Genomic DNA, 24,674 nt, shown 5'->3' with positions numbered 1-24,674 from the left:
TCAAATATTACCTGCCCCGCCTCTATGCCCGTGGCATAGAGGAGGGGCAGTCAATTACTTTCACTTTCCATTCAGCACTTCTTACATGTCACTGCTCTCCTCACATTCCCCCTTCCCTCCTCAGGCTCTATAATTGTGTAGGGCACTACACATTGACATTAGGTCCCTCATTCTGGTTCATACACAAGATTTTCGGGTGATACACAATTTCCCTTAATAACCGTGTCAACAAAATGGCAGCCGCCTGCTTGCTGTGATTGTATAATTCCAAAACAGAAGGAAACAAAATTTAAATCATAAATACAGTGTAAGTAAAGTTTATTTTGCTCAACTAACATAATAGAACATAATTTGAAATTATTTCTTAGGGTGACAGGTCCCCTTTAAGGTTTAGTTCTCCTTTAACAAAAGTACTTGTACAAATTATTTGTTCTGTATTACTTCCAATGTAGCGTCCTTGTCTACACCAATATAGAGAAATGAGAGCATTTTTTTACAGAATTTTTTACATAGAAAGATATTTTTTTAAATATGCACAGTAACAGAAAATAAAACTATGGCCAACCATATTTTTTAGTGCCTTTACTTTAGACACTACTCTTGCAAAGCTCCACAGCTCATCCTCTTCTAACATCTCGAGGTAGACTAATGTTTTAAAATTCTGTGGTGAGCACAACTTTCCCTTTTTCCTTTTTCAGTATATATATGGTATATACATTTTAAGAAAGTGTCTTGGTAATTGTACCATTCCTAAGACAAATAAAGTTGTGTAGAACACAACAAGCTATTATTATAGTGTCAAAAAAGTTATTTTCCAAATGTATAGTAGTGAATACTCGAGAAAACCAAAAGCACACTCAACCATGTGCTGCGCTCTTGACAGCCTGTAATAAAATAGTATTTTTGGAAAGCTTCTTTATGAACTCTGCTATGCCCTAATAACTTTTTACATAATACCAAATGCCTCATCTCCCACAAAAACATGAGGCATATCAGGTGCAGCAGTTCCAGGCAATAGGAGGCACAGTTTTGTATTAGAGGTTTTCGTGGTTTTACACTTAATTAATCTTGAATTTTTTGAGCTTTTTTTTAAAAATGAGAAAACCACAAAAATGAATGCAATAATTGCCTCCATTGTTAATAGGGTTATTATTTCAGGGAAAAGTTTTGGGACTAGTTTAATGGTAGAAGTATTACCCTGAAATATTCCAAGAGCTTTAAAGTGCCAACCACTACATATAGGAGAAATTTATTATTGATCCTAACTGTACTGTTATTCATGCTGTACATTGTACTGTATTGCTAATGATCATCTGCACTTGTATTGTTGCCCTATTAACAGTAATTATCTGATAATATTAAAAACAAAATTATGGGCATTGGTATTATTTTAATAAAATATATAATGGGTTATCTGATAATATTAAAAACAAAATTATGGGACATTGGTATTATATAATGAAATATATAATGGGTCTCACTATACTAACCAAAATCTGCCTGGCAGTGGCATAAGAATATCATTTTTCTCCCAGGGTCCATGCCCCTTCTCTCTTCTGTATATGGACTGAGAGTTCAAAAGTCACATGTTTGGACCCAAAATAAATTTTTGCTAGAGGCCCGGGGAGGTTATTTTATGCTCCTGCATAAACAGATTATTCTTCAAAATAAATATTTAGGTTGTAAGTAAAACATATCTCTCTGTATTGCAAGATCAAATATGTTTGAGAGAAATATGCATGTCACATGACAATAAGCATTGTATTTTAATAAATAATTTTCAGACTCATACTCAAAGCCAACAAAAGTTTCCAAGCGCTACCGGCTGCACCATAAATCAATATTATAGCTGTAGTCGCCAAATTAAGGTAAATCCCCCATGATGCCCAGAGTGGTTCCTAGAATACCCTGTAAAAGGTGTTAAGTTTTATGTAATCTGGCAAAGGCACGGTCTTACTTCCAAGCTTTTTACAGAAGTGTATGTCTGTATGACTTTTCCCCCCCATTTTAGCAACAAGCTCTAAAATAGACCTTGGGGAACGTCTGTGGTTTAAGAAAACACATCTATGGTTTGTGTTTGGCTTGTGTACGGACATAAAATAAAGCAGCATATGTATTCATTTTGAATGTTTCTGACTCATGCGCACTACTGTTTATATAACACTCAGCAATGTGGCTGCTGTTATGGTTTTGTGCAGAATTCAATGTTCATGCCATGGTTAAAGGTGAGTTAAATATTACTCAGCTATATATACATTTTGTGGATTATAACATCCCAAATGAAAGGAACAGTGTTGCAGCTGCAAGTCTGAGTTACTTCTTTAAGGGACAACCTAATATAGAACAAGGAATGCCTGAACAACATAAAATATAAGCGGGCGTTTATTTTTGATCAGAGTAGTACAGATTTCTAATTAAGTGGGTAGTGCACATGAAATGTAAAAAATAATTAGCTTAATACAAAGGTGATAGTGAAGGAGCTTCATTTAAAAATTGATATCACACAATATCTATGAAAAAGATATGATTTACCCCAAAACCAATATTTAAGCAACAGATAATTTAAATCATATTAAAGAACCTTACCACACGGGTATATACATCTGAGAAAATATTTACTTCTTTTTACATCTTTTAAACTTGCCAACCTAGGTCCTAAGGGAAACAATATCTTAGTGCTAATAAGTACTTGACAGTGGCATATATGTGTCCTGCACCTCACACTGGATTACAAATCCAACATGAGGTGCAGAATGAAGTGGGTGCAGGCCTGTCCTTACTTCCTCCCCACAGCATGAATGACAAGTCAAATGATGGAAGGGGGATGCCTATGTGCCTTCCCCAATAACCTTCATGAATACAGCACTTCCAAAAGTAGGTCACTCAGATGGGGCAGGTGCAGGTCTCTTCAGTCCATTTTGGAGTGGCAGTTGAGCAATGGACAGAGCAAAGCAGAAGTGTATGAAAAACATGGCACTTTGCACCTGTCCCTGCACTTGGTTAATTAGCTATCTGGTATATTTGCCAACAGTAGAAATAAATATGTACAATATATGTCATTTCAAACACACTGATTGTCCTTTAGTATTCTGCAAACACTGTGTAGTTATACAAATGGAGGAACCCCTCACCTTGAGATTTTATGGAATAGTTGTTTTTAACATTGAATAGTAAATGTACTGTTTTATCCATAAGAGTTTATGTGATCGGTCCTTGGGGTGGCAATAGGCTACTTTAGAGTTATGCGAGATGAAAGATCTGCCTAGTTACTAAAGGAAACTGCACTGCTGTAATTTAGCACATGTATTAGAAAATCAGTTCTCCTATATCTCCTCATTAGGGTAGGACTCCACGAGCGATTTTGTCACGATCTGACGTGCTGCGACAAACGCATGCGACAAAAATAAGGTAGGAGATAGAATTGTCGCATGGTGTCGCAGCATTGATCCAACACGACGCGACTGTCGGATGCAGACGATGCGTCCTACCTTATTTTTGTTGGATCGCCACAAAATCGCTCGTGGAGTCCTACCCTTAAAGGAACAGTTCAGTGTGAAAATAAAAACTGTGTAAATAGAAAGGCTGTGCAAAATAAAAAATGTTTCTAATATAGTTAGTTAGCCAAATATGTAATATATAAAGGCTGAAGTGAACAGATGTCTAATAAAACAGCCAGAATCCAACTTCCTGCTTTTCAGCTCTATAACTCTGAGTTAGTCAGCGACTTGAAGGGGGGCCACATGGTACATTTCTGTTCAGTGAGTTTGTAATTGACCCTCAGCAGATTCAAAAGCAACAGATATGACCCATGTGGCCCCCCCTCAAGTCTGTGATTGGTTACTGCCTGGTAGCCAGGGTAACCAGTCAGTGTAAACCAAGAGAGCTTAAAAGCAGGAAGTAGTGTTCAGACTGACATGTTATATATCAAATCACTCCAGCCTTTATACATTACATTTTTGGCTAACTAACTATATTAGAGACATTTTTTATTTTGCACAGCCTGTCTATTTACACAGTTTTTATTTTTACACTGAACAATTCCTTTAATCCCCCTTCACTGTCCAATAATAAGAAAATATTGCATGCAGCTCAGAACAATTTACATATTAGCTATATAGTGCAACAGAATGGAGAAGATGTTACAAATATGTTGATACATAGAGCAATGTTGCTATTTGTCTGCTTTTGCGAGCACCAAGTGGATAATGTAATGTAGCTCTCTTTCCAGGCAAACTACAACCATTGCAGAAACAGGAACACATGATTTCAATTAGTTTTTATAGACTGCATGAAAATGCCAGAGAGTGACACGCAAACTGTTTGATAATAGGCTGTTATTCTTTTTATGCTAGGGATACAAGGATTCTAACCCTGTTGCCTGCCAGTTTTCAACTAACAAAAGGCAATGAGCTCTTGTGTGTGCAGCACAAACCAACAAATCATGCTGTTTCAGACATTCTTTTCAGAGTAAACAAAACAGAAAACAGAATCATAAGTCCCAAAAGCATTTTCCCAAGTTTTATTGTCAGGCTATGCTTTTACATTTTAATAAAAACATGAAAACAAACAAATAAAGACACTTCGTTTTTACGGATATGCACTCATGTTGACATTTCTAGATGTGGCCAAATACCATCTTACAGACTAGACAATATAACTAGCTGAATCACACAAACTATGAACACTGTGGTCATAAAAGGCAACCTTTTAGATTCCATGGGCTAGAATTTCATGTCTTTGGTGGTCCAGAGTATGGTCACATGACACCAAGGGTTTCCTTCATGGCTCTATTAGAACCCTTGCAAATAATCCTAATAATCACAAACACAAATGCCCAACGTGTGAATCAGCAATTAAATATTTAGTGGATAGTCTGCATTGTGAGATGACCATGACAAAAGCTGTATCATTATTCACATATGCTAAGAACTAATAGGATATGGCAGTCCTTTTTAAGAAGCAAATATGTAAATGTTATCCCCTCCTTACAATGACAATGCCACATATTATTCAAACAGATTTGAGCAAGTCTTACCTTCACACTTCTGTGTTATATCATTGAACCTGTGCCCAGCTGCGCACTTGCATTCAAAAGATCCAACTGTATTAATACAAGTTCCACCTTGACACATTCCTGGGATTGCCTGACATTCGTCCACATCTGCCACATAGAAATCAAAGCTGAATAAAATGATCAACTACAGGACAAAAGTTTGGTTTTATTATAGACAAAATCCTAATTTTACCAAACACAATTATGACATATTAAATATTGGTAGTAAAATATGTATTACCAAAATATGCAAAAAAACTGTTCCTGTTTTTTGATATATAAGTAAAAAGTGTACTAAAAAATAGTCTGATTTCATACTACTTCATCTGGTCTTTTTGTGCCCTGGTGAGAATTAAAAAAAAAAGAAAGAAAAAAACCATCGAATTTAGCAAAATTCCCCCACGGTGCTGGAAAGTTAGATTACTCAACAGTTTAGTATATGGCTGCCTCTGTTAACTTTCTTCTCCTTCCTGCCAGACATCCAGACAATAAAGAATTTATACAGCTGGAATTATAGGAGGAGAAGCCAAACACTGTGTCAGAGCTTTCTATCAGGAGGCAAGCTTAGAAATGAGCGAGCAACATCTGGGTGGATACAGTGATCTGAACCAACTGCAGACTCAAGTACCCTAAATTATTAACATATGCCAACTGCATTTTATCACACCTTCATTTAACACAAAATGATTGTCTGTAATGCTAATAAAGAGCAACTATTGCACATTGTATATGATGGGTTATTACAATATTTAACAGTGTTTAATATATGAGGGAGGTAAGGGAGGGTCCCGTATGTAAAAAGAGCTCTTGGTTTGATGGAACTAGGGAGTTCTTGGCAGAAAGAAATTCATTAAGAGTCTGGCTTCTCCACCTGACTCACTTACTTTACATCATACACACAGTCAAACATGAAGTAATGCAGCTGATTCTTTTTTCCCCATTCTTTCCATATACGTTGGAGGACAAACTCAAACATGCTTCCAAAGTAATGTAGCTCAAAAATGTTGACACCAGCAGCTCAGGAGGATTGCGTACCTTGACATGCTCCTGTTCGGATGTTTGGTATGAAGCCACGCCGGCACGGATGTGGCTGAGCAGGGCACATTTCACAAGGGTGACCCCAAGCTCTGCCAACTGTTGCACAGCATAGTGTCTTTGTACACACTATACCACTCAGCTGCCCTTGGCACATTTGGTTGCTTACGACTGTGAAGCATGGTCCTGTCCTGTAATCTGCAAAAACAAAAAGAATGTGCTTAAGAGAATGCAATATGGTCCTAACTTTCCCTTGCTGAGTTATTCATACCAGCTAATAGCAATCAACGCTTACAAGCCTGATGTATGTAGAATCATTTAATTGATCCTATAGGTTTCTGCAGTTGCAACATATTACAGCTCAAGCCCATATTAATTCTATGGACATTGCAGAAATTTTGTTGAGTTTTTTTTTTTACAAAAGAGAACATTCCTGGTATAAGAATTCATAAGAAGGTCAGTTGATATTTCACTTGTCAGTGGAAATAGAGATGGAGAATGTAGTAGATATGAAATAAGAAGATTATGTTAAAATTGTAAATAACATTTAGGACATGCAGTTTGTTTACAAAAAAAGATTGATAAGAACTGTATTACACAACAGAACGGCTGTGTTACCCAACTGTAGCATGTTTACTTTGTTCTGCAACACTTCCTGTATTAATTAAACAAAGTACAGTCTGCATTAAAATAACAAAATATTCTTTTGTAGCAAACAAATGTTATGTATTATTGGCAAATATGCAACATAAAATGAGAAAACACCAATGTTTCCATGGTACTGCAAACATCTGGCTTACTGAACATGTCATTCTTCAAAGGTAGAAACTTGGAAATAAAGGAAACAAACAGTAACTAACATTGGCAAATATGTTTTGGCACATGATCACTGTATATTGCAAGTCACAGCAGTAATGCCAGCTTGGCTCAAACATGCCAGCCTGGCAAATACTCTACCAATCTGTCCAAACTTGCTGAAAATCTGATCAATTTGTGCTTTCAAAGGAATTATAATTATGTTATCTTTTGTCCTTATGCAAAGTCCTTCTACAGAGGAACACAGTGACCACTAGGGGTGCTGCTACTATCGCTCAAGGAGACATTTGTAGCTGAAGAAAGCTACACTTATTTTGAAAATAAAGAAATATTATCTAACATATAAGGAAACATATATTAATCACTTCATATATAGGATACACCTCCCCATTTATGAACACCATAGGTTTCTTCCTAAATGAAGATCAGGAAGAGAGAAACATGATGTTCAACACTAGAGATCTTTTTGGATGGATAAGTATTAAGTAATACTCTAAGCAAAAGTACAAACTTTTGTGTTTGTTTCAAATATTGAGAAAATGAGCTCCACATGGCTGGATAGGGAACATGCTGGGCAAAGATATGACTTTTATTTGTGGACATCTCAGCACTAAAATGTGCTGAAATCTGATTAATGAGCGGAGTTGTTTTGTGTTTTTGACTGTTATGGGCATCACAGCAGTCAGAATCCTTCACTGACACAACTGGGAATACAAATGTCAATTCACGGAAGTCATAAGAAATGGTCTGAAAAGGTGAATATATAGTTAGATTTAATCACTAGGTATTTTGCATAGATTTGAGCACTATATACACAGCGCATATCCTCCACCAGCCTGTTCGGCACCACTACCAATATTGTCACGTGTCTCCCTTTCAAGTGAATGTGAGCAGAAAGTGGTGGATTTGGACATTTCATTACTAGCTAAAATACACCAGGGGAGAATACACTGGTTATGAGGTAGCCCTAAGGCAAATAGATATTGTAAAAATATATCTTATGGCGTTAAGAAAGAAATTAAGAAAGCAAAATAAGTTGTGTTTGGCTTTTATTCTGACTAAGGGATTTGTAAATGTTGTCTTACAGTTGGTTTATCACTTGGTTTATTTTATGCCCCCATTATCTCTAAAGGTAAGATGTTTGATTTTTATTAAAGAAAACATTATGATGGCTTACATTTATTTGGATAAACACAAATATCCAAATAAATAAGCCTAGCTCTGTACAGGAATGGGATCCGTTATCCGGAAACCCATTATCCAGAAAGCTCAGAATTATGGAAAAGCTGTCTCCCATAGAGTCCATTTTATTTAAATAATGCAATTTTTTTTAAAATGATTTCCTTTTTTCAGTAATAATAAAACAGTGCCTTGTACTTGATCCAAACTAAGATATAATTAATCCTTATTGGAAGCAGAACCAACCTATTGGGTTTATTTAATATTTACATGGTTTTCTAGTAGGTATGAAGATCCAAATTACAGAAAGATCCCTTATCCGAAAAAACTCAGGTCCCAAGGATTCTGAATAACAGGTCCCATACCTGTATATGTTTCCATGTACTTATACAGAAAAAAGGAAAAAGACATCTTCATATAAGACTATACTGTATAATGACTAAATTCTTCTTTATCTCCTCCCATTGCTTATGTAATAATTCCACTTATATTTTGGAGGGAACATGGTGCGGAATATGAAGGCCTAGTTTTATAATCTTGTTATGCACAAATCAGTCCAATACTAACTTATCACTCACATTTATAGAACAACAATTTCCCCTGCCTTCAGTATTTATCATCTTATCAACCAGTTCTGCCAACACTATGTCCAACACAGAACAAATTTGTTTTGAAAAAGTGGTGATTTTGGATACTTTTCACAAGGAACATAACTGCTAGAGAACATAAACACTAAAAAAAGTGACCACCCTACCGGCGGTATGAAGAAGCATTTCAGCCTTAGTAATATTCCATCTGGACCTTAGAGCTCCATTCCCAGAAACACAGATGGTAGTTATGAATGGTGAAGCCTAACCAAAAGGTTATTCTGGGTGAATATAGGAATTTCTAATACAACACAGAAATCCACAAAGGAAAAATAAGTCATTTTTAACTGCACCTAACATTCTGACAATGCTCAATTTATTAAATATATTTGTGTTTTTCCTTGTCTGTAAGAAAAAAATGTGATCCTAACCAAAAGTCATAATCCCGTTTTACTCAGAAAAGCAAGACCACATATGAATCAGAACTGAGGATAGCTGCTTGAGGTTGATGGGAGTAGTCATCAGGAATAGTTGAAATGCTGTAGTGAATATCCTTGAATAAGCTGAACTGGCTACTGATTAACTTACCACCATGCTCTCAAACTACCACCATGCTCTCTATAGAACACAAATAGTGATCTCAGAGTATATTCCCTAACAAAGTTAGTTGATATTCTCTGAACTGCAAGTCATAGGTTCTCGAAATATTGGCCCCAAATGTTATTCAGAATTTAGTGGAGGCTCAAGTACTTGGATCATAGCACCCTTACATTTATGGAATATACTTGGTTCTGTGCATTACTGTTCATGCAGTATACTGGAACTTTATTCTAAGATAACCAGTAGGACCAAGAATCAAATGTTCATTTGTTTGCATACTGCCATTTCTATCTATTTATTATTATTAACATGTATTTATATAGCGCCAACATATTGCGTAGCACTATTTAGAATCTCTTTATTCAACCCAAAATATCGAACGAACATGGCTGTCGATTGCTGAGAACCATAATTAGTTGAATCCTTAGTTATTTTTATTTACTGTACATATTTGGCCCATGCATTTAACATCTTTGTTGGACCATGCCTTAAATGTATGCAAAGAAGGGCAACTAAACTGGTAAATGGAAAGATGCAGTTGAATACAGTGAAGAAAGACTGGGCTCGCTGGGGTTGTTTATGCTGGAGAAGAGGCTTTTAAGGGGTGACAGGATAACTATGTATAAAAATATCCAGGGATCATATAATAATCTTTGTAATGCTTTATTTACCAGTAGATTCTTCAAGCACACACAAGGGCATACATTGAAATCAGGCATCTAAATATTTGGAAAAGGGTTTTTACAGTGAGAGCTGCAAAGTTTTGGAATTCTATCCCTGAATCAGTTGTAATAGCAGATACAGTCAATAGCTTTCAAGGGATGGCTTTTTAGCTAGTGAGGAGGAAAAGGGTTATTAATGATAGCTCTTAGTAAAAGTTGATCCAGGGATTGGTCCAATTGCCATCTTGGAGTCAGAAAGAATTTTTTTCTCAGAAGGGGGTTTTGCCTTCCTTTAGATCAACTAGCATTTAGACAGATTTTATAAAGATATAAAAGGTTGAACTTGGTCTTTTTTTCCACCTAACTTTCTGTGTTACTATGTAATGGGGAAATCAATAAGCAAATTATTTTATATAAACAAATATTTTAAGTTCTACCTTGCACACTAAGGGGTATATTTATCAAAGAGTGAAGTTAATAGTGAAGTTCCGCCACTAGAGTGAAATCCCGCCACTCTCCATTCATTTCTATGGGATTTTTATAGGCGTATTTATCAAAGGGTGAACTTTCACTTTCACCCATTGATAAATACGCCTTTCAAAATCCCATAGAAATGAATTGAGAGCTGCGGAATTTCACTCTAGTGGCGGAACTTCACTCTTTGATAAATTTACCCCTAAATTTGTTATTAATTTAATTGCCTGAAAAAAGGGGTGTGCCCCATTTACTAATCACATTTAATAAAGAATGCAGGGTTTAGTCTGCACTTGCAGATATCTTGTTGTGCTGGCCATTTTTTCTTAAATTACTGGAACATTAAAACCTCACTTTGCATCCATGACAAATGGGCGCTGCTACTATATATATATATATATATATATATATATATATATATATATATATATATATATATATATATATATATATATATATATATATATATATAACCCCTGCAGGTTTACTGTCCTATCAAATATGTGATATTCTCAAAGAAATTAAACTTTCAACAAACTATTCTCCATATCACTAAAGCCACTGTTAGAACCATTGACATTACAATTACATTTTAAGGTTTTGCACTATGTCTTGTGCTACAAGATTTAGCTTAATAGCTTTTAGATTCCTGATCTGCATTTCTTTAATAATAGTGATTACATACGTGGACTGCGCATGAACTTGGAGCTCATGCTTGGCACTTTCTCAGCACCAATATTTAACACACTATTTTAAAAACAAGCCGGCTTCTTTTCGCAGCTAATGAACAGCACCATTCATAGAAAAATCATCGTGTTTCTTTAATGCTCATATAGTGTTTTCCATCCACGCTCCCACTGCTCAGAACAGTATTGCAATCAGGCCCTGCATTTAGCAAGCTTGTCAACTTGAACTTTGTTAGCCATACAGACTTTTTATATACAGTAGAATCTCAGTTTTACAGTTCTTAGAGGACATTAAATCTGATGTAAACTGCAGGAAACTGTAAATGAAATCAAATTCATTTTGGGTTCATATGGAATTGTGTAATTTCTGGGAAAATGTGAAACCTATGAATGCAAATCAAGGTCTGACTGAAATCATAGACACTCTTTCTATGTACAATGCTAAGTGAAATCTGTTGAACTAAAGAGAAATTAAGATAGTAAATGGAACAGTGAATAGATCAGTGTAAGGGATATCATAACTCACCTAGCAGTTCCAGTTCTCTTATTTTTAGTGGACAAGAAACAAAAAAATTAGTGGACTGGAGATCATTCTCATTAGGGAATGGATACATTAGCCAATTAGATTAGATTAAATCATATTGTAAATAGTGACTACAAGGATCTCACGTGGATTATTAACCTGTGGAGTCACTTATTTCCTTCCAGGACTCATGTTGCCTCATTCTCATTCAAATGCAACAGGAAACCCACCAAACATTACCCCCCCCCCAAAAGGGTTGATGTCTTATGTGTGTTTTGGACTTTCTTAATTTCATCTGCTAAAGGCAAGCAACAGAGTAGTGCCCTGTCATATGTGTAAATGCAATGAAGCGAAACAAATGTTTTGTGCACATTCTACGTGCTCAATTGCATTATAATGTTGATATACTACTAATGTCTGTGCGTACAGGGAGATGTTTAGAGGGTAGGGAGTAGTTAGAAGAGATGTATATTGTTCCTAAATCCATCAAATGAAATATTGTATTCTTGACTTGACCTCTGAGTAAACGTGCCACCTATATTACAAAGTGGAATCAGGAATCTTTGGGATGCGGTGTTCTGGCAGGAGATCAACCAAATTTATCTTATGCCATTTTTTGCATCTGAGGCTTTGTTGAACTAGACATTTAATTGTGCAGCTGAGCATTTTACAGTCTTTTGGAATATGTCAAAAAAAGGGATGTGAACTCTAGCACACCCTGTAAAACATAAATGTTTTAGAATACCAACCAAACACCTCCACCCTCTCAAAGAGCACTGACTGCAGGAATGTGTAGCCAGGCCTTGTACAAGGGGCTCGCATTGCCTTAACCACACAGTTACTTTCCGACAGACATTTAGATTCCTTTGTCTCAACATTTTGAAAAGTTATACAAGAAATATACAAGAAATTAAAATCTGTTTGTAGAAACAAAGTTATTTACGCACAGCTAATGTAAAAGTAACATGGGCTAGGGTTTTAAATTGGTTGTGGTTATTAAACAATACATGCAACCAAATACTGGCCAAAGTTTGGGGTACAGAGAATACTAAAAATATATAGCTAGGACCTAGATAATTCCTTGTCTTATTGATAGCCAATTACCGAAGCCCTGACAAAGCATGTAAAGTTGCTTCAAATTATCAAAACTTTATTCTAACAAGGGGAAATGTCCCATGCTATTATGCTTTATATTTCACAAAACTATAATTACTAAGTGTCCTGCGTGATCTGCAGCCAAAGAGCCACATCTGTGCTCAGGTTCTAGTCCAAGAATAATTATCTCTTTCCAAAGAGCTGAGGATCCAAGTCATGATTTACTGCAGATTAAGTAATTGGGAAGAATCAGATGCTGTGCTGAAATGGGTGGCAAATAAAACCAGCTATGCTTATAGTTTTATGCAGGCAGTTGCAATACACATACAGCTACAATAATATCAATCATTCCACAGACACTGTAAATGTTATTCAGCTGTTGTTAATGTCCAATTTAATAGGCTTTATGTTTGCATCAGACATGTCATTGCAAAACTATAGCAACAATTCCCAAATGTTTGCAAATATTTTCTCCTGAAAGAAACACAAACTAAGATTATTCAAGATATCTCTCTTGAGGATTTTTTTGTTTGTTTGTTTTATCATATTGGCCCTGACATTAATGTGTGTAGCAAAGAGTTTACCATAAGACTTGCATATTCCTGCCTGACATACTGAACTCCTTGCATGCAGTGTGTGGCCACAGAAACTCTATTTTGTGCACCATTTACACATGGGTATAGCAACAGGGGCAGCAGACTCTTCCACTGCCAGGGGGAGTGGTACTGCACAGATTTGCTAGTCTTAAAGGAGAAGGAAAGCTACGGAGGCATTTTATTGCCAATAGATTAGCTGCAATAGTGCAAGCTAGAATGCCATATTTATTCTGTAGAATATTTTACCATACCTGAGTAAAAAGCTCTAGAAACTCTCTGTTTGTTTAGAATAGGAGCTGCAGTTTTAATGTGGTGTGACATCACTTCCTGCCTGAGTCTCTCCGTGCTCTGGGCTCAGATTACAGTAGAGAAGGGAGGGGCGGGGGAAGAGGAGCAAACTGGGCATGCTCTTGCCCAGGGCAATGAGGTTTAAGCTGAAGGCAGGAAGTCTGATACAGTAGCCCATGTGTACACAATAGAAGAAAACAAATGCAGTTTTTCTTTTGACAGGGGACTCAGAGCAACATTACTTTGGGGGTTTACTGGTATATTTAGATGGACCTTTCTGATAAGGCGTACTTAGTTTTAACCTTTCCTTCTCCTTTAATTGTATTCTGCTTTGGAACACATTAACTCCTAGTGACACCATTATTTAAAGGATTTTAAGTCATCATTTTACTGCAAAGCTCTACATTCTACTGCACACATCTAATAATAACAATCTGTTGTATTTTCTGTTCTGGAGATTGCAAAATGCGTCCATATGAAGTAATACCTCCAAGTATCCTTGTGGCATAAAGTGACACCTCCTAGAGCTGTTGTACTATAAGATGCACCTAATGCTAGCTTCTTGTTAAGTGATGACTGAAGATATAGCTAGATGCTTTAATACTGGCTATCCTGACAATTAAATTATTATACATATACCTAAATCATTTGTGTTGACAGCCCCTGTGTCTATACTCTAGAATTTCCATCCCAGATTCCATTCATTGCATTCATTGATACATTTAAACACAACCATATAAATTCCCTTCCCTCATTTTGGCTTTCTCTTCTACTACGATGAACTTAAGAAGCCAGGTTCTTCTAGATCATTTCCGGTAATTTGTTAAGGTGTATTTTTCAAGTAATGTACTATGCTGTATTCAGATGCAATGTCATTTTTTTTAAATTTCAGAGCACATTCTTATTTTGCTCAAGGGCAGTTAAATATGTGTGTGTGTATATATAATATATATATATATATATATATATATATATTTCTACAACTGCATATGGACTGTAACAAGCATTTGGTTCCCTTTTTTCACCTATCATTAATCTTAATATTTCTGGCTATGTTCCCGTGAGGCTTTCTTTCCTCGGAAAGGAAGCCACATCTTCCACAGCTGAATATTCCCTGGTATTTGGGAGACACATGAATCTCATGTATGCAGCTCATAAATCCTGTGTAATGTGAGGGCTTCAACCATTCACTGGTAGAACATCCCTCCCAAACTATAAAATATTGCTAGAAAACCCATACAATGTGCTTCTAGCTGAAGACATTTTGTGTTGTTTTTCCTTTGGGAGGCACCAGAATTAAGGGTTAGCAGGTTACACTTATTTGATTTGTGCAGAGAGCTTTTAAACAGCCAACATCCTCAGACTGGTAGTGGCTGACTATGTTTTCTGGGAGTAGTAGTTTACAACAGCAAAAATGTTTTTTATTTGCCACCTTGCTCTCAAAACATCAACGTTAATGTTACAAAAACTGAACCCGTTCTACAGTGCTGAGTCTATTTAGTGCCATTTAGAGCCTCAGGTGCCAGCAGACCTTGAAATTCTCCAGAGTCCATTAAGTCTTTTCATAACATTTTTGCATCATAATAACATCTTCCTGAGAAATGTTGTGACAAATTAACTCACAGAATAGATTTTTCAAACTATCTTTACAGCTACTTTGATTATGTCAAGTCGGAAGCTAAGTAATACAAAAGTCGGATGGAGTCGCAGCGTTCGTCCGACATGACTAGCAAATGCAAATGCTGCACCCTGCGTCTGTAGTGTCCAACTTGACGCAGGCGTTTTGTCAACAGAAACACATCCAAGTCGGCATAGTAGTGCTAGTTGAAACAAATATTTAGGGATCAACAAAATTCAATATCACAATTTTTTTTCAGATAAAGGTAATTTAAGAGGAATTAAATATTCAATTAGGGTTTAGATTCCATTTCGTATTCACCAAAGCTAATCTGGAAAAACTCTGATTCCCAAATGTAAATGAAAAAAGGCCTCCACCTACAGAAGCAAAAATTCAATCTCCCTCCATGTCTGCTAATCAGTGGGCTACAGATGGATAGTTTTAGGAGTCAAAAATAGGAACACAAAAGACAAAAAAAAAATTACAAAGTAACCTCAAAACTATTTACAATTTTAATTCCTGTATATTGGAGTTGCTTATTATGCTTTTGCATCAAAAAAGCTGTGCTGTACCCAAATACAAGAGAAGAAATAAAGACAAAAACCACAGGTAACGAAAAAAGCTAATACCTTTTTATTGTGCAAGGAAGGAAGAATTAATCTCCAGTGCCATTCTTTGCTGTGACTGGAAAGCATGAGTTGCAGAAGACACCAGCAAGCATAGACAAGGTGTAAGGAGGACGAGAGAGATACAGCATGCAAGGCCATGAAAATGGGAAAAAAGAGAAGAACAGAGTAAAATGGAAGTAAAGTGAATTTATACAGAGGTGTTTTTAATAAGGTATATAAAAAAACAGAAATTGGTTTTAAATCTGGAAGTAAAGTGAATTTATACAGAGGTGTTTTTAATAAGGTATATAAAAAAAACAGAAATTGGTTTTAAATCTAACACAGATGTCATAACCCCAAAATGACTTATTTAAATGTATTTTAATCTTCCCAAAAGCAAATGTCTGTTTCCTGTGGGTTAATGTTATAGTGCAATTTTACCTCTGTGTTTTGCACAACTTAAAAGGGGGAATATATCTTAATTGTTTCATTACCATATATCTTTGTATTAATCTAATTAAAATATTAAGGGCTGCATGTATAAGCAAGCCTGTCAAAATTCACTAGTTTCTTTGAAGTATTACTGACTTAATTTTTTTGTGCAGTTTTAAGATCCCAATCCAAATTGACTGGAACTCATAGCCCCTAATTGTGTTATAATCAAAAATGCATCAGGGACATAACCAATTAGGCATCTGGTCAATCAGAATAAGGAGGACCCTCCCCCATTTGTTTATTTATAGACTGTATAGACAAAACTGTGTATTAAACACAATAGTTCTGCTGTAAAATCTAAGGGGCAGATTTATCAAGGGTTGAATATCGGAGTAAAAAATACTTTGAAATTCGACCATCGAATTTAAATACTTCGAAATCGAATTCGAACTTTTTTCATCTGAATTTGTGTATTCTGCGGTCGAAGTAAAATCGTTCGAACGATTCGAACGATTTTAACGTACAATTGAACGATTTTACTTCGACCTCAAAAAACTTAGAAAAATGCTGTAGAAGGTCCCCATAGGCTAACATAGCACTTCGGCAGGTTTAATTTGGCAAAGTATTGAAGTCGAAGTTTTTTTAAAGAGACAGTACTTCGAATATCGAATGGTCGAAACTATTTTATTTCGAATCGAATTCGAAAGTCAAAGTCGTAGTAGCCTATTCGATGGTCGAAGTATCCAAAAAATTACTTCGAAATTCAAACTATTTTAACTTCGAAAATTCACTCGAACCTTAGTAAATCTGTGTGTGATAGCCGAATTAAATATCTACAAAAAAAAAGTCACACTTTTTTGGTTAATATACTTTATGACTTGACATATAGGGTTCATAACTACTTACCTAAATCCATAAAGCAATGAGAAATGACAACTTTTATAAAATATAAAATAGTTCATCCTGCACACTAAGCCTTGAGAGTATGCATGCTGGACGGCTATCAAATCACTCACCTCTTTCACACTGTGGTCCTGTGAAACCATAAGGGCAGGCACATCGATTTGGTGCAACACACCTGCCACCATTTAGGCATCCATGTTCACAGACAGCTGTAAATTATTAGATAAAAATGAAAGTCATGTGTTTGTAAGAGGTTTATGGGTACCTAGTACCTATATGCATTAAATATTACAATAAGTCCATCAAAATTGTAACCCAGTGTAAGTAACACAGCTCTGCCGGTTGACAGAAAGGATAAAAATGAAAAGACAAAACATCACAGAATTAAACATCAGACTGATCTTAATAAAGGAAAACTTAATTTAGCTGGGGTGGGATTTTACTTTTTGCAGCACGACGGGGGGGGGGGGCAATGGAAGGTCAGGGATTCTCTGTAGACAGAAATCATTTTTATGGAATTTTATCAATTTCCAATTATTTCAAATTGTTGCCAAAAAGAATCCTTTTGGCCTTTTACACACACTTTGATCACTCTTTTGAAGTAACAGGGTAAACTGTGATGTTAATGGACATCATGTTATCTTGCTGGTCAACCAAAAATTCATAGACATGGCTGCTTGGAATACACCAGAAGTCAGGTATTTGTAAGCAAACAAGAGGTGTAAACTTCTTGAACTTTGTAAACAGGTCTTAGAGCAAAGATTGAAACAGCTAGAAGTTAGATTTAATCCAGTTCAGGATGTTGGAGAGCAATGATAACCCTTTCACATCTACAAGAACAATGTTTAGGTGTTGGTTTTATGCCATGTAGCACCAGATGCAGCAGCTTAATATTGCAAAAATAAACATTTTAATGCCTTATTCTCACAAGATTATTATTGATTCTTTTTAATTGATTGTTTATTATATTGATGCAAATAAAGGAATTAAAGTGAATATAGTAAATTATACACCAAGTTCCAATAGTCACCATGTGTTCACTATGAAGTTTCGACATCACCAATAACTCTCTGAGGCAGGGTTTGGGGCCTGAAAAAGTAAGCAATTCTTTATTTTCTGTTAGAAATCCCTAAGTACTTACGCTGGCCACAGTGTGTCCCTGTATATCCGTTCTGACATTGGCACTGTTCATCACTGCAAGATCCTCCATTCATACATCTGATGTTACACTGCTGGACTGAAAATGCAAATAAAGGTCACTGTTAAAACTGAATGATTTCATGAGAAGATACTGTAATAGCTTAATAGTAAAATATGACAAAACTACTTGTATTCAAAGCTCAATATGACTTCCCCTGACCTCAAAAAAAATCCTGATTTTGTCATTTTGATAGAAATGGAAACAAATTATATGATTAACTTGTTAACTATAATATTTGGCTGCAGTAGAAGTGTGTTTATTTGGTAAGGCAAGCGTTTACACAGATTTCCCTGCTGTACTAGAAGAACATGTGCTGTGTTACTATAAGCCAGAATGCAATACAGGTTTGGGATCTGTTATTCGTAAACCTCCGAATTATGGAAAGGCCTACTCCCAAAGGCTCCATTAAAATAATTATAATCCAAATTTTTAAAAATGATTTCCTTTTTCTCAGTTATAATAAAACAGTACCTTGCACTTGATTCAAACCAAGATAGAATTAATCCCTACTGCAATAGGGCCTATTGGGTTTATTTAATGTTTACAATGATTTTCTCATCGGCTTAAGGTATGAAGATCCAAATTACAGAAAGATCAATTATCCGGAAAACCCCAGGTCCCGAGCATTCTGCATAACAGGTCCCATGCTTGTACAGAAAATCTATAGTGTGTATAAGCGACAAACAGGTCATTATGGAGAATTCCTGGCTACAGTCAATCACATTTTACCATGTGATTAAGTGATAATGCAAGTACTTTCATAAAACATTGGCTCCAGCAGAATCACTGAATGATGTGTGCTTATGTGAGCAGCTGACTCAGCACATGATGAATCATCACATGAACAGGGGAACACCAGTTTTTAACAAGATTTTGTGCCTGGCATTGCAATCTTTTAGTTACTGCCTTACCTATTGAACCTATAAAGCCATAATGAAAGATTCCTTATTTTCATTTTGTAGGGCTACACATTTTATAGTTTTGTATTCATCTAAACAACTAGGTCTGAAAGTAGCCAGTATATAAGCACACACAAATACATATCAGGTTTGCAAAAACATATATTTTGGACAAAATACAATTTCATATTCCTCCATTTTGATGTAACTGCTCCTTTAAAGGAAAGTGCAACGTAGCGTGGAACAGCACATACGCAGACTGCCTATGTGCATTGTTTTTATTTGTTTTATTGTTTCTGTCGAACTTCCATGCACCCCAAATAAGAAAAATGCTGTGCAAATGGACCCTTACAGACTCTATGGCAGCAGTGGAAGCAGTTTACACTGTGATTATATGGCAAGCAAGCTCATTACACAGAATTCCTGGTTGCTGCCAAAACACAGTTGGCTTATAATTATGTGTGTAGTGCAAGTGCTATAATTTGTGTGATTGCGTGTAGTTGAGGAAGAGTTTGCACTGCAATTATGTGGTAAAAGATTTCCCTCATCCAATGACGGCATTATATGTTATCTGACAATAAATATTTTTCCTTTTTTTTTCAGATTCAAGTCCATTTGTAAAATGTATAATGAAGCAGAAGAATTCTTAATAAATCAGATGGATCAGGAAGGAATTTTTTCCCTTGAGGCATAATTGGCCCTGGCTTCAGGCTGGGTGTTTTGCCTTCCTCTGGATCAAAAGAATTTGGGCCATCCTCTCTGTAGGTACAGGCAGCCTAATACTCAGTGGTGGATATAAAGACATAGTACTGATCTCAAGTGAGGAACTGAAGAGCATACAGTAGTAGCGATCTCAGCGATTCTGGCTTTGAATATTGCCTTGGGGAGGGGCTGGCAAGGTCCTATTTATTTGATAAAATGTGAGTAAATGCTGTGGCCATTTTACATCATTTCTGGCTCCTGGTGTTTCATTAAGGTATGTAACAAGGAGGTTCAGTGGGATGGCTGAAAGTGAAAGGTCAATTGAGAAGTCCCTTTGTCATGATGATGTGTGCATATTGTGCTACCAAAACTGCAGGTTTGATATAGCCCAGCTTTTTATTAATCATCACAGTTCTGCCTCCATGTAATGTCTCTGTAAAAGGAAAATAACTCAGTCTTTTGACTGATCCCAATAAGAAGCCTTTGAGCCCAGTCTACCCTGACAGCACCTCCAATGAACTGCAGAGCTTAGCTGAGTCACAAAAAGCTCTTATGAACTATACTGTTGCACTGACAGTTTGCGCTCCCCTTGGCAGCTGCAAGGATACTTTTTTGACAAAAACAAGAGCTCCTACAATAAAATGTAGCCCTGAAAGGGAGGAAAAGTTTAGTCTGTCCAATCATGTGGTGGATATACTTTTAGAATACCTCACAATTAGCTCCCAGCTTACCAAAAATTGGTGGAGATCAAGGTGAGCTAGTCATAATGTGTGTGACCAAAACACATTGATTTCAGATTCAATTTATAAAAAACATGACATCACAAATCACCACTAACTTTGCTAAGGATCCCATAAAAGCCCTTCATAGCTCATATGGGGCCCAAAAGAATAAAGGGGTCATTCACCAAAACAGGTAGAGGTGCCTACTGTGCATGCCTTATAGATTTTCATTGGAGCAGAACTCAATGCAATTCTTAATACAGTAGTGTAGGTTTGTGTGTGGTATCAAGTTGGCTAAACAACCTTTTCTATAAAACAAGAAACAAGGCATACATTATTTTAACCCCATCATATGGTGAATGCAGGTGTCCTTCTATATGTTGTGCTTATAGGGTTTCCAGTTTGTACAGGCTGAACCATGCAGAATAGAAGGAAACATCCCACCTAAATGCTGCCTAGTAACCCAGAGGTGCAAATTGAGTCTATTTATGCCTGATTTACTATCAAACACTTGATTGCTGCAGGCACAGAAATGCTGCAATTCTGAGAAATATAGTTGCATTCTGAGCAAAAAAACTTGATGAATGGCATCTAACTAATTTTGTAGGGGAAAAAACATGTTGAATTCTGTTCTCGCAGCAATACTCCTTTAATGGTTAATTCACAGTTTTATCTGGGGGAAGTGGAATCTTAACTGCTGGCAATTATTTTTCCAATCTGCAAAAAAAAAATCTAATTGATATTTCAGAAGCTCTCTCTAGCATCCAAAATACAATATTTCCAACATTTGTTGTACTAAATGTTATATTAATATTTCCAGAGTGCTGCCTGGGCCAAGTATATAATAAAATGTAATTAGTGGAACTTGAGAAGTTAATGGCAATTTTGTTTTCACCAGTTATTTATGAAATTTCTCTTCATGTACAAAATGCCTTAAATTAGTCTGTTCCACCACAAAATCTCTGAGTAACAAGAGGTTTATAGAAACAGTGCATAAGACCCATGGTTATACCTTAGTGAAAGAATTATAAACCATTCCTAATGTGGGAGGAAGTGCCCATTTGTTTCTCAAGATGATTTCCAAACTGTAAAAAGTCATTAATATTTAATGAAATGATTAAACTCTTTAACCAGGTTTCATGTGCTCTTAACTTTATGTTTTGAAGCATCAAACAAATTGATATGAAAAAGCACTTCAACATGCTTATACTCACTAGACTTGGATCCACATGATGGACCTATCTGTCCAGTGGGACAAGTGCACATATTAGGCCGAGAACAAAAACCATCTCCACAAGAATGCCGGCAAATAGCTGTGTAGAAATGTAAAACAAAATTAACAATCTTCTACATAGGGCATTTATTAATATTCCTGCTTTCAAGCATTTTAATGTTTTTTGAAGTAGGCACTGCCTATTTGGTTATATTAGTATTTATTATAACGCTTTAGCTATAACACAGATATGCTGTTAATATATACTGTATAATGTATCAACAACTCTACAAAAATATTTTAAAAATTGTGAAATCGATGTATTATGCAATCATATTCAAAGACATTAATGAGCAGTCAAATTATTAATATAACCAAAAGTAGTTCTCTTTATTTTTATCTTAGGTATATCTTAGGGTTTAATTGCCAGACTAACAAATGGTACAGTAAATATAGATTACTTACGGACAATACATTGGTTCCCTCCAGGTAGGGTTTTCCATCCAGGACAACAGTAAGCATTGTACCGCGATCCGCAAACATTGGGCCTAAAAGAGAAAACCTGCACATTAATCCCATCTGCATATATAGCAGTTAGAATTGTAACCAAAAGATATAGGAAAAAAACATTGAGTATTTTTCTTTACTTCCACATTTGAAATTGCTAAACAGGGTGTCTTAAACCCACACAGGCTGGCCCAGAAACATCCAGAACTGCCTGAAATATGCAGAATGGCTATTTATATTCTGTCTTTCATGAATGAAAGACTGGGTCTCCCTTATTCCATGACATGGTGTCTAATAAAAGCTATACAGATGTGACAAGGACATTTTATGTGTCTTCTCCATTAAGCACATTGTCCAAATAGAGTCTTACTTATCTAGCAAGAGCTAGATAGCCATGAAAATTTAACACACTCTGGGGCAGTTGGCAAGCCTCCCATACAACCTTTCATACATGAAATGAAGGCAGATGTTCCCAGACTGTAGGGCTGTCCTTCTGAGGGAGGAGGACCAGTTAGAGTGAGATTGAGATTTTGTGAAAAAGCCTATTTGCTCTACTGCATACCTCTGAAAATCCAGCTACAAAAAGTTTTGGGGTGAGCACATATGTGCCATATTCTTCATTTGATGATGCACCAATGGTTTCCTGTATCTATAATCTGATGATCTTAGGGGAACGCTGAGAATAGATTGGTCCTTCAAGGGGAACATGAACCAAAATAGTCTGACAGCCACTGATTTAAGGCAACTAGTTCTCCCTCATATAACAACTCTGTGTTTATTCTGGACTTAAGCAACAGATAGCCAACTCTGAACCAATTCTCATATGGCATCCCTTTCCATTGGCTTCTTCTCTTCCTGGCTATTGCTATTCTGGCTTTGTTATTTGTTCCTTCCTTTGGGTGGGGTAATGTGGAGCACGTTCCTTAAGGCTGCTAAACATTGTTTAAACCTATAAAACCCCAACTGGATTGTTTTACCATCATCAGGGATTTAGGTTAGCTTGTAAGTATAAGGTACTGTGTTATAACTCCTGAGCAAAAACAAATTAGTTAAGTATTTATTAAAGAAAGATACTATGGAATAGACATTTCTGTATTTTCAAGCTTTCTGGACAGCAGGTTTACAGTATATGTATATTGTAAATAGCTACAGAACTGTAATATGACACAAGAGTAAGGAAGCTGGTCTAATATCCTATTAGTGTTTGAGTGGAGAATTTAATGTAGACATTACCTTTCAGAATGAAATAGTTTAATGGCTGCTAAATCTGAAATGATTATGCTTCATGCTCCATGAATTAGGGCCTCCAAAGCATCTTACAAAGAACAGGCCTCAAACCATGGTGGTTTAAAATACTTTTTTACTTGTACCAGATTTTGTCTCTATGAACCAAAAGAAAGCAAACAAAAGCTTGAGAGCTTTTAAAATTTTACCTTAAGGATTACAATTTTATCAACAATCGTGACAACCACATTATAGTAACAGCACCTACTCAATGTGCTGGTGATATTCTAAAGGAATCGGTGCAGTGCTCTCATTTTAAGCTCTAGGGTCTGTAGCAATACAGGTCAAAGGCCAGGGCTTATAAAGAATAACTCAGCCTTTGAGGAGCACTCAAATGCAAATAGAGCTTATTTAAATTGTAAGCTCCAAAAGACAGAGACCTCCTCACTCTTGTGTCTGTTTTGCTTGGCACTTAATTTGGAATGTAATTGTATTTTTATATTAATTTATATAATCTTATTTTATTGTTCTTTATCTGTTCTATGAATGTATTATTTTTATGTGTAGAGCTTATATATAAGTAGCACTATGTAAATAAAAATACAGATTAAAGAAGAAAACCAATGGTTTGCCCAATCAAATACACCACCAAGAACAATAAGTATAAAGAAGACCAATGTATTAGGTCAAACTTTGATGACGTGCTTTGTCGACCATTTTCATCTAGTAGACGTCGTTAGATGAAAGTTGTAGATTGACCCCTTTCCAACATGTTGTTAGACAGTATTAGAAGAATGTCTGCTTCTTGCCAGTGATAAAACATTCATTAATCCAGCATTTTCAACACTCACAGTTAACATAGGATTACTGAGCATTCATGCTTTACATTTTAGCGCTGCTTGTCATTTTTACAATGTTATTTGGAAAATGAGGCTGTTTTAAAAATGACAACTCTGTTTATGTTCTTTATATACAAATAACACACTGTCAACAAAGCAATACACAGTTTGGAAAGCCCTACTGCAGAACAGACTGGAATAGTTTGCAA

General features: G+C 36.0%; 1 protein-coding gene across 1 annotated transcript in view; it reads right to left on the bottom strand.

Annotated features, from left to right (window-relative positions):
* The window catches only part of fbn1.S (fibrillin 1 S homeolog), a 118,771-nt gene that overhangs the window by 82,529 nt on the left and 11,568 nt on the right, over positions 1-24,674 (bottom strand). Inside the window, exons 3-8 of the mRNA XM_018255422.2 lie at positions 22,361-22,443; positions 21,897-21,995; positions 18,300-18,395; positions 17,272-17,367; positions 6,089-6,286; positions 5,036-5,161 (exon numbers count right to left, since the gene is read on the bottom strand). Of these exons, the coding sequence (XP_018110911.1) occupies positions 5,036-5,161; positions 6,089-6,286; positions 17,272-17,367; positions 18,300-18,395; positions 21,897-21,995; positions 22,361-22,443 (698 nt within the window). The remainder of the gene's footprint in view (positions 1-5,035; positions 5,162-6,088; positions 6,287-17,271; positions 17,368-18,299; positions 18,396-21,896; positions 21,996-22,360; positions 22,444-24,674) is intronic.

The sequence above is a fragment of the Xenopus laevis genome, chromosome 3S (genome assembly GCF_017654675.1).
Source record: "Xenopus laevis strain J_2021 chromosome 3S, Xenopus_laevis_v10.1, whole genome shotgun sequence".
Classification (NCBI taxonomy): domain Eukaryota; kingdom Metazoa; phylum Chordata; class Amphibia; order Anura; family Pipidae; genus Xenopus; species Xenopus laevis.
Note: the sequence above shows the minus strand (reverse complement) of the source record. Positions and strands in the feature narration are given on the sequence as shown.